Source organism: Camelus bactrianus, chromosome 4 (genome assembly GCF_048773025.1).
Source record: "Camelus bactrianus isolate YW-2024 breed Bactrian camel chromosome 4, ASM4877302v1, whole genome shotgun sequence".
In the NCBI taxonomy this organism is placed as follows: domain Eukaryota; kingdom Metazoa; phylum Chordata; class Mammalia; order Artiodactyla; family Camelidae; genus Camelus; species Camelus bactrianus.
The window spans coordinates 36,040,548-36,056,056 of record NC_133542.1 but is presented as its reverse complement, the minus strand read 5'-3'; the positions used below and the strand labels follow the sequence as shown (position 1 = coordinate 36,056,056).

At 37.6% G+C, this 15,509-nt stretch overlaps 1 protein-coding gene across 7 annotated transcripts in view; it reads left to right on the top strand.

The window, feature by feature from the left end:
- The window catches only part of TRPM3 (transient receptor potential cation channel subfamily M member 3), a 259,670-nt gene that overhangs the window by 114,719 nt on the left and 129,442 nt on the right, over positions 1–15,509 (top strand). For all 7 annotated transcript variants that reach the window (XR_012506377.1, XR_012506376.1, XR_012506375.1 and 4 more), the window contains one exon: positions 1,256–1,328. Coding sequence is in view for 2 of the 7 variants with exons in the window: in XM_074361686.1 (XP_074217787.1) it covers positions 1,256–1,328 (73 nt within the window). In the remaining 5 variants the exon portion in view is untranslated. The remainder of the gene's footprint in view (positions 1–1,255; positions 1,329–15,509) is intronic.

Genomic DNA, 15,509 nt, shown 5'->3' with positions numbered 1-15,509 from the left:
TAGGAAGCATTTCATCTTGCCATCTCTGCCTTACACTCATCCCAGGCTCTGACCCAAGGACATAAACAGTAAAGGTTTAGGCAAGTCACTAGTAGGTGTTCGAATGATCTTGTTCCTTCCCTCCCTTGTTCCTTCCCTCCCTTGTTCCCAGTGTTTAAGGCAGGAGACAAAAGGGGGAGCATTACTGAGTTCGTCACAGCTGTCCTTCTAACTCGTTGCTGCAATTTACTCTGTCTCTGGGTAGTGGACTAGCAGGTTTCTAAGGCAGCTGATAGTTAAAACAGTCTATGATACTGTGCGCCTGTTCTCTTCATCATGGTGGCAAAACTTAGAACTATGTATTAGCAAATCCTATAGTTTGCTTCCTATGTAGTTCAAAATAGGCAAGCCCTATTATTGTCCCATTTTACTGATGAATAAACTTGAAGTTTAAAGCAGTTGAGTACAATAGTAATTCAGTCTATGTGGATATTCAAATAACCTTTTAGCTTCCTTAAGTAGATTCCCTCTGACGGGAAAAAAATCTTTATTATCGTTAAGCATGATTTGGGGATTTCATATTAATCCAACATGTATTAATCCTTCACTGCTGCCTCTCTACTCTCCTCCCCATCACTCATCCCCAGAGAATACTTTTCTTCCCTGAATTAAAAGGAAAAATGTTACTGTATTGTCTGCTTTCCCCTTCTTACAAACTGGATGTATTACTAAAACATTCTCAAGAAGGTTTAAGGTTACTGAGAGGAGGCATCACAATACTGAAACCTTTGAATAACTATTGCTGAGGAGTAAGTGTAGTGATGGCTGTATTGCACACATGCATATACACATGCACACAAATGTGCACGTAGTGGGGCCATTTACTGAAAGCCATACTAATCGGCTGTTTTTAAACACTTAATTTCTCAACTTATAGTTTAAATTATGGCTTAACACATTTTTGTAAATCCAGCAAGTTTTAATTCTAAAACTGAAATGACAGAAGGAGACATGTCCCTGGGTATCTGGTTTCAGAGACTGTAACCGTAATCAGTGCAATAATCTAAGGTGGTTCTATTTGGAGGCTCCTGAGGCATCTCCCTCTTAATGAATTACAGAGCCCTCTATTTGAATTCTTCGTATATATGCTTTCTTTGTGGTTAAGAATCTACCTTATAGATACTAAGATAGTCTGTGTTCAAATATGGTCTCATTGATTCAAGTTCTCTTGGGGGAAGAAATGAATTGCTAATGGTCACCTTGTCTCAAATTGCAGATTACAGTATTTCGGATGGGATCAGAAGGACACCAGGACATTGATTTAGCCATCCTGACAGCTTTGCTCAAAGGTAAAAGAGTTTCTATGTTCAGAGAGTGCAAAAATAATTTAAATGGATTAACACAGCATCCTTACGTCTCCTAGTAGTGGATTTAATCCCAAATGATACCATGACACATCCAATTATTGATAACATAAGGACCGTTCCTGTGAAACACTGTTAATGCTATTAAATTTCCTATAATAGACCTGTTATATTGTGACTCAGTTTCATAAAATTTAAATATTCAATCCAGTCATGTCCACTGAATCATAAAAATATATGAAGTACAAAAGACTAATGTAATATGTAAGACACTAAGTTACTAGGTTATTTAGTAATTATTACCGTGTCTACTTTCAAAAACTATTTGGTGTGGCACAGGTGATACAGGGAGATGAATAGATAAGATAGATATTATAATACATTAAAAATGGAAAATCAAAACCATTTAGAGGAAAGAAGGAAGAAAGAAACCAAAAAACAAATTAGGCCAATATATTTGTTATAATTGCGTATTAAGTTTAACTCTAAGCTTCCTGGAAGTTTAGGCAAAATAGAAATGCGCTGGGATGTATGATTTTTCCCTTACAAGGTGGGTGTTTATCCTGTTCTCTAGTCCCAATATTATAAAGAGTTCTCACTATATGTCCTCATCCCTGGAACCATATCCAAGAGAAGAGCAGTTTCCTCTAGGCTCTGCAGATCAGATTCCACCCTTACTATCACTTAATAGGCATATTATTTGACTAATAATTTTCACTATTAAAACGAACAAAAGGAAATTGCTTCTGTTCAGCACTGAAGTGAAAACTGGAACTGTAAGGCAAAACAAAACCACATTCAACCTGAGCCCCACAGACGATGCGTGCGCCAGCAGGTATCACACAAGCTGGTCGCTGCCTGTAAGACTCCCTAGACTGCATAAGCTCTGTGAGGGCAGAGAGTGTGTCTTGTCTGTTGCTGGCTTCCAAGCGATCTCTAACACATGATAGCATTTAATCAGGAATGAATGGATTACTCAGTGATTCAGTGATAGACTCAGTACTCCAAAATTAAAATTCAGAACAGCAGCCATTGTATTCTGATTTGCAGCTTACCTACCCTTATTCCACTATTAATATTTTCTGGAGTACCCATCATGTGGCAGCCACTGTGCTAAGTGCCAAGCTCTTTACAAATACCATGGATGTTAATTATTGCAACAACTACATCACATTAGAGCTATTTTTAATCCCTATTTTACAGATGAGGTAAGTGGAGCTACAAGAGGTTAAGTAACTTGCTCAAGGTTGCCATGCTAATTAATAGGCCTGGACTTAAATCTGAGTATTATTTAACTCTTCATTGAATCACGTGTGACCCTTTGATACTGGAAACTGTCAGTCCTCTCCATCCGTTCTCCAAAGGTATATATGCACATTAATTCAAGATCTTGGTCACATTTTGGAAGGTCATAATCCCATGAAGTATACTGTATGTCCCAGGTTTCTCAACCTCCACTCTAAAGCATTTCTTTCCAGTGAACTAAAAAACAACATACATGCAGAAGAATTAAGGGACCATACATGCGTGGATTGAATCACAAAGCATACTCTGGGCCCCATTCTCCATTTATCAGAGACAAAATTTAAAGTGTTAGTTACCAACTAACACTAATTATAAGTTAGTCAGTTGGTAAATATTAACTAACACTTACTGAGGACTTGCTAAGTGCCAAACACTTTGTTAGATGTATAAATTTATTTAATCTTTATAGCAGTTTGATGACCAATTTATTATAAGACCCATTTTATAGGTAAAGATATTGCGGCACAGAGCAATTAAGTAATGTGCCCAAGATGAGCCGGCCAGGAAGTGATACAGACAACCTGACCCCGTAGCTCTCACTTACATACACCTCCAAGGCATGATAATAAATAGTGGAACACCACATTTATCACCTTGAACCAAAACGCAGAGCAAATGAAGAATTGGCTTTGTTATGATTAATATAATTGTAATTATATTATATTAAAATATATTGACCATCATACTATCTTCTATTGGAAATAATTTCTTTCTCTTTCACGAATTTGTGAGACTTAAACTGTTCTTCACTGTTGGATCAGTTTTAGAATTTATTTGTTGTACTATAGAATAGTTGTTTTCTGACTGTTCTGTGCATGACAGGCCATATGAAATACATTTTATATTATAACCAAGTAGTTACCCATATGTATTTAGAAAATTGAAATTAAAGTACTTAAAATAGTATTTACATTTACCATATGCAATGAAATTGGGTATTTTCTATTCTAATCTGTTCTCTTTAATGCTGATTATATCCCACTAAATTGATTTCATGACCCACTAGTGGGTTATAACCTGCAGTTTTAAAAACACTGCCATAGAATATTAAAGGAAATTATGATGGCTCTCAGAAATTAACATTTCTAATCACTATAATGAACATTTATGCAGCAGTTGATGCTAATGAGAATTTAGGCTGTTTAAAGATTATGGTGTGTCAACTCTATTTTGCGCAGGCTTTTAAATGCTCTCTGATTTTGACCCAGTTGATTTGTGAAGGATACCAAACTTAATACTTTTGATGACTTCCTTGGAGGCCAAGAGTGTACTTATATCACTTTCAGATTCTCTAGTTAAGTTTTTCTTCCTGTGTATTTTTAAAATTATGCCTGGGCATGTAACATGGTTTAACATTTAATTTTTATAATTATACTTAGATTTCAGTTATCTAACATAAGATGAATCTTTGTATAGTTCAGTTTTTATTCTCTCCAACATCTCAGAAAATCAGAAGTAAGGTTGGAGGAGGAGGAGGAGAGAGATGAAACTAAATACTGGTCTGTAAATTCAGGGCCTTGGTAGAGGGGAGGACAAATAGGAAATCAGGTGGTTATGGGGAAAATATACATTTGCTTCTCCTTGTTTCTTGTCCCACTGGGTTTGATTTTCTTTGAGATGTGTATATATCAACGGATACTGTTTAGATGGTATAGACTTAATAGGTATTTGCTCAAAAATGAAGAGAAAAAGCAGACAAAAAGAATGTTGTTCTAGAGATCAAAGAGGACTATAGTTTCTTCACAAGCTGAAGCCTGGGGTAGCTTCTGAGAATAGGTGATGTCACATTTGTCTTTCACATTAAGGGAACTGCTCTCTTGAGACAGGTGGATTGGGGCTAGAGACTGTACACCCTACACCCTTCTCCTGCTTTTCATTTCTCCCCACTTTCCCACCACACACACCCAGGGGAACCCAAGATATGGTACAGAAAGGAGTTGCCTTAGAAAATCCAGAATGTTGAATGTTCAGATCAACAACAAATAAAATTTTAGCGTAAGTATGTCCCAAATATTGCATGGGACATACTTATACTAAAAAATACTGTTCATCATTCATCTGAAATTTAAGCTTAATTGGGAGTCCTGTATTTTTATTTGCTAAATCAGGCTGTTCTACTTGGAGGAGATACAACATCATTAATACTTCTGGACTTTAGACACTCTTGGAGGTTCTGCAGCAAGAGTAACTCAGGAATCTAAGGAGGTCCCTCGTTCTTCTGTCTGCCTCTGTCTCTCATACAGGCCCTGCCTACACTGGAAAGGGCCCCAAACTTACCTTAATAAACTATTTAGTGCTTATCAACCTGCTCTGTCAGTCACCTTATCCTATCTGCATCCCTCTTGCAGCAGCATAAGCCTCTTGCTCCAGGCTTAATAAAGCCAGAAAACATCTACTCATAGCAGAAGTTACTGTAAGTGGTCCCTTGACCCATCTGTGCATAAAATGATTCTCAGTTTTATTTCTCTTTTCTCATACATCTTGGCAGTCAGATCAACATATGTGTATTCTCTTTCACTCCTGTGCACACCCTTTAGTGTAATATGTGATGATCACTGTCCTCCGTAAGTGAGGAATTCTTTTTCTTTGGGTTTAATCTCCATTGGTAAAGAAGTTCATCTGTGGCATGAAGAGAGAGTAACTTTTATTACTTACTTCTTTTTCTGGAAAGTATTTTAAAAGAGTTATAAGAGAGTACAAAAATAATATATTCCTCCTCAAAACTGTCAAGATCATCAAAAACAAGTGTAGTCTCAGGAACTGTCACAGACCCAAAGGAGCCTAAGGAGACATGACATGTAAATGTAATGTGGTTTCCTGGATGAGATTGTTGGGCAGAAAAAAAAGAGTATTAAGTTAAAGCTAGGGAAATCTGAATAAAGTATGGACTTCAGTTTGTTGGGTTTTAAATGTTAAGGGAAAAATAAGAAAGCTGTGCTGTCGCATATTATGGATCTGAGCAGGAGACATACTGTGGTCAAGAAAACTCCATACTTATTTTATGTCAAAATGACAAAAAAGGAGAAAGCATCTTATGGAATTAAGTGTAAAGGTCAAGTACGTATGTAATCAAAGTACAATAAGATGCACAGGCAGTATTTAATATAAAGAATCTATACAAGTCTCATAGGCATGGATAATAGCTGATCACTATTGATCTAAGAAATGATTTAAAATACCACTGGGGAATCTAAGTAAGAGAAGTAATGAATGCAGACATAACAAAAAACAATTTGTAGGAAATTAAATTTCCCTATGGACTTACACAGTCATCTGAGATAACTACCATTTCGTTTTATATGTTTAAGTTCTTCAAACATAATTAATGCTATCAGTAATTAATAAACTAATCAAATACTTACAGATTCTTAAGCAGAGGAAGAAAACCTCTTTTTAAGGTATGAATTTGTTAATTTGTTCTAGCTATAAAGAAAAAAGTTTAAGATACAAATTCAAATGCCAAAGAAAATTGTCAATATGTTCTCTCTAACTTCAGAAAAATTTCTAGTAAGAATGCTATTGATTAGGTTAAATTATACAAAACAAAGAAAATCACTGTTTTCTGAAGCATTTTCCTTTAAAATTATATATTTTTTAAAAACTAAACTTGAAATAAAAGTGGATAAAATCTTAAAAAAATTTTTTTAATGTTTTAAAACTACTTCTGAATGCATGCCCCTCCAACTCTATTAACTAGAAAATACCAAGTTATTGTCACAAACTAGTCATAACATCAATATACAAACAGTCTTGCTAAATAGCTCATTTTATTTATAAATGGTTTAATTAATCCCTAGTAAAACAAAAATTTTGGCATATATTCTGAAGTAGTTTATGTCCAATAATTCTATGCACCAGATACATTGCATAAATAACTAACACCCTGGAATGTTTACTGAGAAGCTACCTTTACTTAAACTTGGGTGATTCATGAATAGGTTTTATGGGGATTTACTGTGGCCCTGCCCTGCTTTGAATATAAAAGAAACTTACTTCTAATTATGTGTTCCATCTTTCCCACTCTCTTTTCTGTGTGTAGGGAGCTTAATACAACACATGCATGATTGCTTTCCTTTTAATATTATTTTTTTAACCCAGAACTGTTTAGATAGCCTTATTAAGGCCAAAAAAGAAACATTCGTGTTGACACTTTCATCACTTATATGTGATGCAAAGTTACTATAGTTATTAAATATTATGGAATGGAAATAGATGAAATTTTGTCCAAAAGAGGTCTCCAAAGTCAAAATGTGTGGCATATTTATTTTATTTTAGGCTTAAAAGGGCATGGGGGTAAACTGTTAGAAAACAGTGAAATATTTGTTACAAATGAAATTCACCAGATAATTTTTACAATGTAGATTTTTTACAAAAGTATTTATTAAGCCCTTCTCTGCATGAGACCACTTTTAGTCTTCCTTGTGTCCTCCGATTGTAAATCAGGCTCTTCCAAATGCACTTGTTTCCTGATGGTTCATTTTACCTTTTTAGCCAAATCTTAAATATAACAGAGCAGGTTGGCCATGAGCATTAGAATGCCAGGATGGGCCCTCCAAACCTATGTCTGCCACTAGCTCCTTGTAACTACTTCATCCCAAAGCCACCCTGAAGCCACAATACCCTCTGTCACCATGTACCTCCCATGCATTTTGCAAACTTGGAAATTGGGACTAAAGAATCTAAAAGACATTCAAGATCATTAGGCAAATCAGTGGCAGAGCCAAATCTTAAACTCAGGTCTCCTCATTGAGACTCAGTTTTCTTTATATTATGTGTATGAGTCTTTGGCGATCCAGGATTCCTTGTCTCTACACTGCTACAGAGTTTTTAGGCATTTAGCCCTGTGATTCTAGGGATATCCAAGCGATAATAGATCAGGGCATCTACTTCCTTTAAACTCTCAGAGCACTTACCAGGGCCTGCAGCTGCCAGATGATCCTAGCTGCACAAAAAATCTCTTAGTGATGAAACTAGAATGCCCACAATTTAACCTAATGTGATGGGGAGGATAAGTAAATCTGACACTTGTTTTATTTTTAAAGATTAGATCTCTGGTGGAGTATTGATTCAACCAGGAACTTAAAGTTACATATGACAGAAACACAATTCAACCTAGTTCAAGCAAAAAGAAATAAAATGGATTTTTAGTTCATAGGACCAAGAAGTCTGAGCGTAAAATGAGTTCAGGCAAAGTAGGATCCAGGACTCAAATGGTGTCATCAGAATCTATTATCCTTTGTTAGACATTAGTCTACATCTGTTGTGCAAAACAGCCATCAGCAGTGCCAGGCTCACATCCAGCCAACTGAGCAAACCCCAGTTCAACAGAGCCATCTTTCCTGCTACTTACAATGAAAGGTCCCAGGAAGGATTTGAAATTTGCTTGCTTTAGATCACTGCCCATCCCTGAATCCATCACTGTGGCAAAGAAGGTGGGAGAATCCCTGTAAGCATGAAATGAGAGATGGGATCAGCTCCACCCGAGTCTCAGGGTTAAGGGTTCCCAACCCCCCCCAAAAGAGGTTCTGTAGCCAGAAAGTAGAGGAGGAGAGAGTGCTGGGAAGACTGAAAGCAACTAAAAAATGCACTTTTCTCTGAAGTTGTATTAAAAGAAGTACTAGAAGTCAAAGAGCGTCATATTTGCCTCACATGCAAGCACCTTAAAATCTATGTACCTGAAATAGATGCTTCACTCAGTAAACAGAAATGGGAACTAGGTCAAGTGAACACTAATCGAAGTTCAGACATCCACCCAAGGCATTCTCATACAGTTCACTTCAGGTAGACCTAAATATGCAATTTATTAATATTATTTACTACACAGTTGTTATTTATGATTATAATCACTATTACCTTTTTCAATTTTAATGGTCTGTACTTAATTATTTCTGCCAAAAATTTTAAAGGAAATTACATTCTTAACCACTTTTTCCCTGAAACTGGACTATCCTTTAGAAAAAACTGATTCTGTAAAGGCCAAATCACCCCAGGCTTTCCCTACTAGACATCTTCCTTCCACCCATCCTCCACTACCACCCTAACCCCTCAGTATGGTACTTACCACGAGACCACGCAGCAAAGGCCCTTATAATTGGAAGAATGGCAGCCGTATTCAAAGCATCACTTGCCCCCTGATTGAAAATAGCTTAACTTCATTGAGGCTTGGTTTCCCAGTCTGTAAAATTGAGATAATTATCGTATGTCCCTCACAGTCATTGTAACAATTGTAATCAATAATGCAAGTAAAGCACTTAACACAGTACCTGAGAAATTGTGTTTAATAAATAACAGCCTGACTGATCATGATGATGATGACACCAAACTAGAAATAAGTACAGGGACCACATCTGTTTTGCTCACCACCATATACACACATATATACCATGCCTGGTATTCAGTATGTATTTGTTGAATGCATGAATAAATGATCAACAGGCTTTAAAGTCATATATATATTTAAATCCTAGTTCTTTATTGGCTATGGAATTGACTAAGATATTTAACCTCGATATGCCTCAGTTCCCTTCACTGTGGAAAAGGAAATGGTACCTTTCTTTTCTTACATGGATTGATATAAGGGGCACATGAGTTGGTCATACTGGAAGCTCTTTGAGGACAGGTCTATGCCTTTTTTGTGGTAAATACTGAACACTTAGTACTTTTATACTCTTTCACTTGTAAAACAGGCTTTAAAAATTCGTAGAGAATTAGGATGTCCCCCATGTCCCAAATCCCTAAGAATCATAAAATGCTAAATTTGAAAGGACACATCAATTTGGAAACAACAACAACAAAACCCTCGAGCATACATGTAGACAGCCAGAAGAGACCACAAAAAGAAATTTAATCTTGAAAGTGGTTGGGCACATGCTAAGTTGCCTTAAAATGAAATTAAATTTCTGACAAGTTTATTTTCTTGCAAATCCAAGTAGATCTCAGAGCAATAACAGAGACCAAGGTAGACAGCAATTTTCAACATTTCTCTTTGTCTCTAATAGGAAAATGTAATAAAAGAACTTAAATCTCTTAATCCTTTTATTTGTGTAGTGTTTTACAATTCATAAAGCATTTTCATATAAATTATATCATCCAGGCTTTATAAAAACTCAGTGGAATGGTTACAAGATAATTTACCTCCACACTGGAACTTTCTGGGGCATGAAGGTGGACATTATTGATAACTATGCCAGAACAAATAGAACAAACCAAGAATGTCCAGGCAGACTAGGAGTTGTGATCACCTTGAGTACAAGCCCCCCTGCCACTTCCAATTAGGAAGTTTCCAGAGAAGATTACATCTTCTTTACTTTATATCCTAACCTCAGAAAAATGCTTGAGGTATGGTAAGCATTCTAAATATCCACCGATTAAAAGAAGTGAAGTTGAGTCCCAGGCCAGTCAATCACTAGCCAAGGTCACCTAGGCAACTCAGACATACACTGGACCCCCTTATCCTTGAAAGTTCACTGAGGTAGACTCCAACCCCTCAACTCAGTAATCGACAAGAATACGAATCCTACATCCTCCCCTGGATTTCTGCAAATTCCTGAAAGATGGAAGTTCTCTTGGTCACCCCTGCCTTCAAGGTTCTGGTTCTATGTGTGTTATTTCGTTCTTCATCACAGAAGACAAAACATAAAACTTAGCCCTTCCACAGTTTGAAAACAAACAAACAAAAATTCACTCACACAAAGCATTGAACAGATACAGCAGACTTTTCTAAATATATAGGTAGGGATGAAAGAGAAGTTTACTTCTCAATAATGCAAACAATTTCTAATCGAACAGCAGGCATCTCCTATGTTAATGTCCTTTGGATCTTTCACACAGAGACTTTCCACCAACCCTTCATCCATGACTTCCCCAATGTCACACTGTCTCACAGGCTTCTCCCCCTCTTCTCCCACTATTCTCTTTTCTCTTCATGCTTCGCCTTAATAGTAAAGCAAATTTCCCTTCTCCTTTCAAACAAAGCAGTTTATCCCTGTTCTCTGACATTTGGGCCCTGGCCATGAGGGGCTCATCAACCCTAAGCAGCTTTGCAGTGTATTTTTACAAAGACAGTCTCCTCCCTAAGCAGAGTTCTGGTGCCAAATCATAGAAGAGAGTGATTTCTTCAACTCTTTTCATGCAGGTAGTAAGTGAGAGAGTGGGGCTTGACTCGTGTCTCTAATCAGAAGATGAGCATATGGTGTTCTTTGCCCCAAGTCTGTAATGACCAGCAGGGAAGGTGCACCGTGTAGTAGGCTCAGTGTTTGCAAGAACTGTGAACATCGGGACCCCTAGGTCTGCAGTCGTGGACAGGCCATTTCCAGCAGATTTTCAAGGTTATGACCACATCCACAAGATTGTCTATAGAATTTTAAAGCTGGATAGAGCCGTAGAGATCAAGGACAGTGAGAGGCCTCTGCTGGTGTTCAGACAAAGGGGAACTGAAATCCAGGTCTGCAGACACCCAGGTCCATTACTCCTTCCCTGCATCATGCAGCCAGTTCTGATGGCAGATGTGGTTATCCTTGGCCCCTTGTTACACAGAAGCTAAACACCCTTTCACTCTGTAGCTCCCTCATGCCTTGGGATTGGGATGGAAACAATGCCATGTGCACATTAAGCTAATTGCTGACCCAGAGCTCCTGAGCAACTCTCAGCTTGTGAAGACTCCCTACTCCCCAGCAGTGCTGTAGAATAGTACTTCTTCTTCCTTGACTTGCCTGAGAGCAATGAATCAGCTTCATTCTTTAAATCAGTTACTGAATATTATTAATTGCATAGCCATGCAGATTGGCAACAGCATGATTCTGAAATGAATAGTTTATATTAATAATAAAAATAATAGTAATAACAATAGTAAAACTAACCTATAACAATAACAACTAATTTGGCACTTACTATAGTACAAGCATTAACTAATTGAATCCTCACAACACCGCAATGGGGCAGGCACTGTCAGTATTACCCATTTTACGGTTGAGGAGACTGAGGCACAGACAGGCTACCTTGGTGAAGGTCACACAGCTAGAAATTAATGGAGTCTGGACATGAACACAGGTTATCTGCGTCTAGATCACTTGCTCTGCATCCTAAGCCTTTATAGCCAAGACCAGATATTAAGGACTAGCCCCCATTTTTATATGTTCTGAACAGTAAATGATGACTAAACTTTCCTTGGTATATAAAAGTATACAGACAGACTTCCAAATAAATATGGTCCACTGAACACATGAATCTGTTATTACTGTTCTCTAAATCCCTCTAAAATAAGAGTAAATGGTGATTTATTAAAAGCATTGGAGCAGAAACAATATTTTCTGTTTACCACACCGATTTCTCTTCTTGCGCATGGGCAGACTAAATATCCTAGCCTCCCTTGCAGAGCAGTTGGGGCCATACAACTGTGCTTTGACCAAAGGGTTGTGATCAGAATCGATGTGAGCCGTTTCTAGACCTGAAAGGTGAAAAACAGATGTAAGAATGGAAAGTAACACACCAGAAAAAAAAAAAACCTGAATATTAAACTGATAATCAAGCTGACTTAACACTTCAAAATGCTCAAAAAGCCCAGAAAGTTGGGGCACACAGAGTCTTTTTAAAGAGTCAGCCAGGATGCCATATCTTCTTCTCTACTCCCCAAAGCCCTCTCCAACCAAAAAGCAAATACTCTTTGAAGAGAGTGAAACATATTCTTTCCACTGGGAGACATCAGGCAAAAGGTGAGGGCTAGGCGATAGAACTGAAAATGGGGGCTCTAAATAAACTACTAGATAGTGTCTGCTGAGACCCCAACCCTCTCCCCCAACTTGCTTCCCAGCATGCTGGTGGCTGGGGTCTTCATCCTCCAGTGAGGAGAGTGGAAGATCCTTTTTAGTAAAATTTGATCCTCCTTAAGAGAAAAGACCTAAAGATACTAACACGAATGATTCCCCATCTAAGGAACCCAATCAGTTTATCTTACAATGAAGTTCACAGTTGATGAGCTTCACTGATGTGCTCAGAGCCCCCCAGTTAGCACTTTAGCATCCACTCTTAAATATGAGCAGATGACCAAGGGTAACCAGACATAAAAGAAAGATCTGTAGCACAGAAGATAGATATAGAAACAAAGAAACAAACAAATCCTATTTGGAGCGAACAGAACCAATGTAGGGAGAAAAACCTTCACCAAAATGATCATTAATATCATCAAAGAAATCAAAGAAAATATTTGAATCATGAAAAAAAAAGAACAACATCTTATACTTAAAGAACTAAAAAGAGCTCTTAGAAATTAAAAATGATAGCATTAAACAAGAAGTAAGTGGAAGAATTAAATGATACAGTTGAAGAGCTCTCCCCGAAAGTAAAGAAAGGGACAAAAAGAATAAAAGAAAAAGGAGAGAATAAAAGATAGGAAATATCAATGCAATAATTCCAGAAAATGTCCCATAACTCCAGAACACAGGTTTCCAGATGATAAAGACCCACTGAGTGCCCAGATCAATAAGTAAAAATAAACCCACACCAAGACATATTATCATGATATTGTGCAACATGAGAGACAAAAAAAAAAAAAAAAAATCGTAAGAACTTCCAAAGAGAAAAAACAGGTCACATGAAAAGGACCAGGAAATAGAATGATTTAGAATTCTAAACAACAGTGCAGAAAGGTGTCATGAAATGCCTTAAAAATTCTGAAGAACTTTGGTTTGCAATCTAGAATTCAATACCTAATTTACCAGCTGCTTGTGAAGGTAGAATAAAGATATTGTCAGGCACAGTTGTCAAAAAATTAAGTACTCACAAATCATTTCTTGAGAAATTACTGGAGAATGTGCTCCACCAAAATGAAAGAGGGGGAAAAAAAACAGCAAACTTGGAAAAAAAAAACAGGAGCTGCAACACAGGAGAGAGGTATTGGAAATCCCTAAATGATGAGGAAGGGAGACCCAAGGCAACAGTTCTGCACTAGGCATAGAGGCAAAAAGCAGGTGCTGCCAGACCTTCTGAAGGCCTAAACCTTGAATTGGTATAGTGCCACTTCTGCTGCATCCTGTGGGCCAAAGAGAGTCACAAGACTAGCCCAGATGTAGTGTGAATGCTGCTCGATACAGTTCTGTGGAAGGTATCTTCAAAGCCCTGCTTCCCCAGAGGACCAAAATAAGCAGCTACAAGAAGTAAAGTTGTTGCCTCTGGAGAAAAAGGACTGGGGCAATGAGATTTGTGGTTTTTATGTAACAAATCCTGTAGGAATAGATTACTCTAAACTCTGTGCATGTATAACCTTAGTAAAAATAAAGTCCAACATGGTCCCTGGATTACTTAGTTCTCAAAGAAAGAGACAGAATAAGTAACAGAAAAAGAATGGAACTGGTAGGAATCATCAGTGCAGTAGTTCCAGAAAATGTCCCAAAACTCCAGAGCATACATTTCTCTAGAATCCTGCTAAAAATCACAATGTGGAAGTTACTGATATTTTACTTACCCAGCTATGTAAATTATTTCATTTTTGCCATATCACAAGCAAGCAGAATAACCCAATAAAATGTTTGTCTTTTCTTTTACTCCCCCTGTCTTACGTTGATGACATTTCTCAGTTTTGCATGTTGTGTGTAATACAAGAACACTTTTATGAAGGTTTTTTTGAACATGTTAATGGGAAACTTTTGTGAAGTATTGACTTCTTTTGTTGCAGAAAGGGCACAATAAAAAGAATACATCCGTTAAGTAGGTCAGCAAAAAGAAGGAAATAGGTGCTTTACGATATTATTAATCATAAGCCGTATTATTTCATTTGTCCTTTCTGCTTGCATATGTTATTAGGACGTGAGGAAATAATGACAACATTTACTACAGAAACTCTTGGCAAATATCACCACGTAGACAACCTGACTTTGTGAGGTTTTTATATTGCTTTGGTCCATAAAAGTGTAACACTTTAGCTCTTAAAATGAAACTAAGAACAGTTTTGCAAAGCTAATGAGACCTTATACAGAAAACGCAGACCCAATAAATAAGAGAAAAACAAAACAAAGCTTAATCACCACCTCCTACCACCTCTAGACCCAGTAGCCAGGTGGTATAGGGACCCAGACAGAGAGAGTCCAGCTCTCGCTCCAGGTAGGGTACAAGGCTGGAGGAGAAGGAGCTCCCTAGCCCCTGAGGAGCCCTGGCTCATCTCTGATGGACCAGAGAAGGTGCAGCATCCTCTCAGCAGGCAGCAGCAGGTGCCCTGCATGTGAGCAGCCTGCGGGACGGGCGAGATGCACTTTCCCAATAGAGTGAGGTTATGACTCCTGTGGAAAACACCCAGTGCCCACGACCTGTGGTGCCCAGGCATAACTACACAACCAATCTTTCCAATTTACATTTCTGCAAAACAATCACATTCTATAATCCAAACTGAATATTTGTATCTAAATTCAGATTTTTGCATTGTAACAGGTTTACCTCTTCTTGCTTGTATCTGAGCACCTACAAGTTTCAGCTCACTGAGGCAAGTGTCTGAAGAACAAACCTCACTAGAAGGTAGCCTTTGATTGACTCTCCAGGCTTTGTCAGAGAATGCCCATTGGCAATTCTGACACACTTATAAGCTCTGGGTAATTTAGGGGCTGTCAGTACTTAATTCTGAGAATTACTATTTTACAATACAGTCAATACTCCTTTTATGAAAATTCAGTGACACTTAATCATTAACATCCAACACTGTAGAAACTGTAGTAATATTCCGGCTGGTAATTGTCCTCCATCCAGGAGTGTCTGCATGACAATGGCGTTATTAACCTGAGAAGGTTATTAAGTTATTATTAACCTGGTGAATTTATTGTCTGAAATATGTAAGACACTAAAAATATTTGCACAGTGCTTTAATTTTAACAAAGTCGT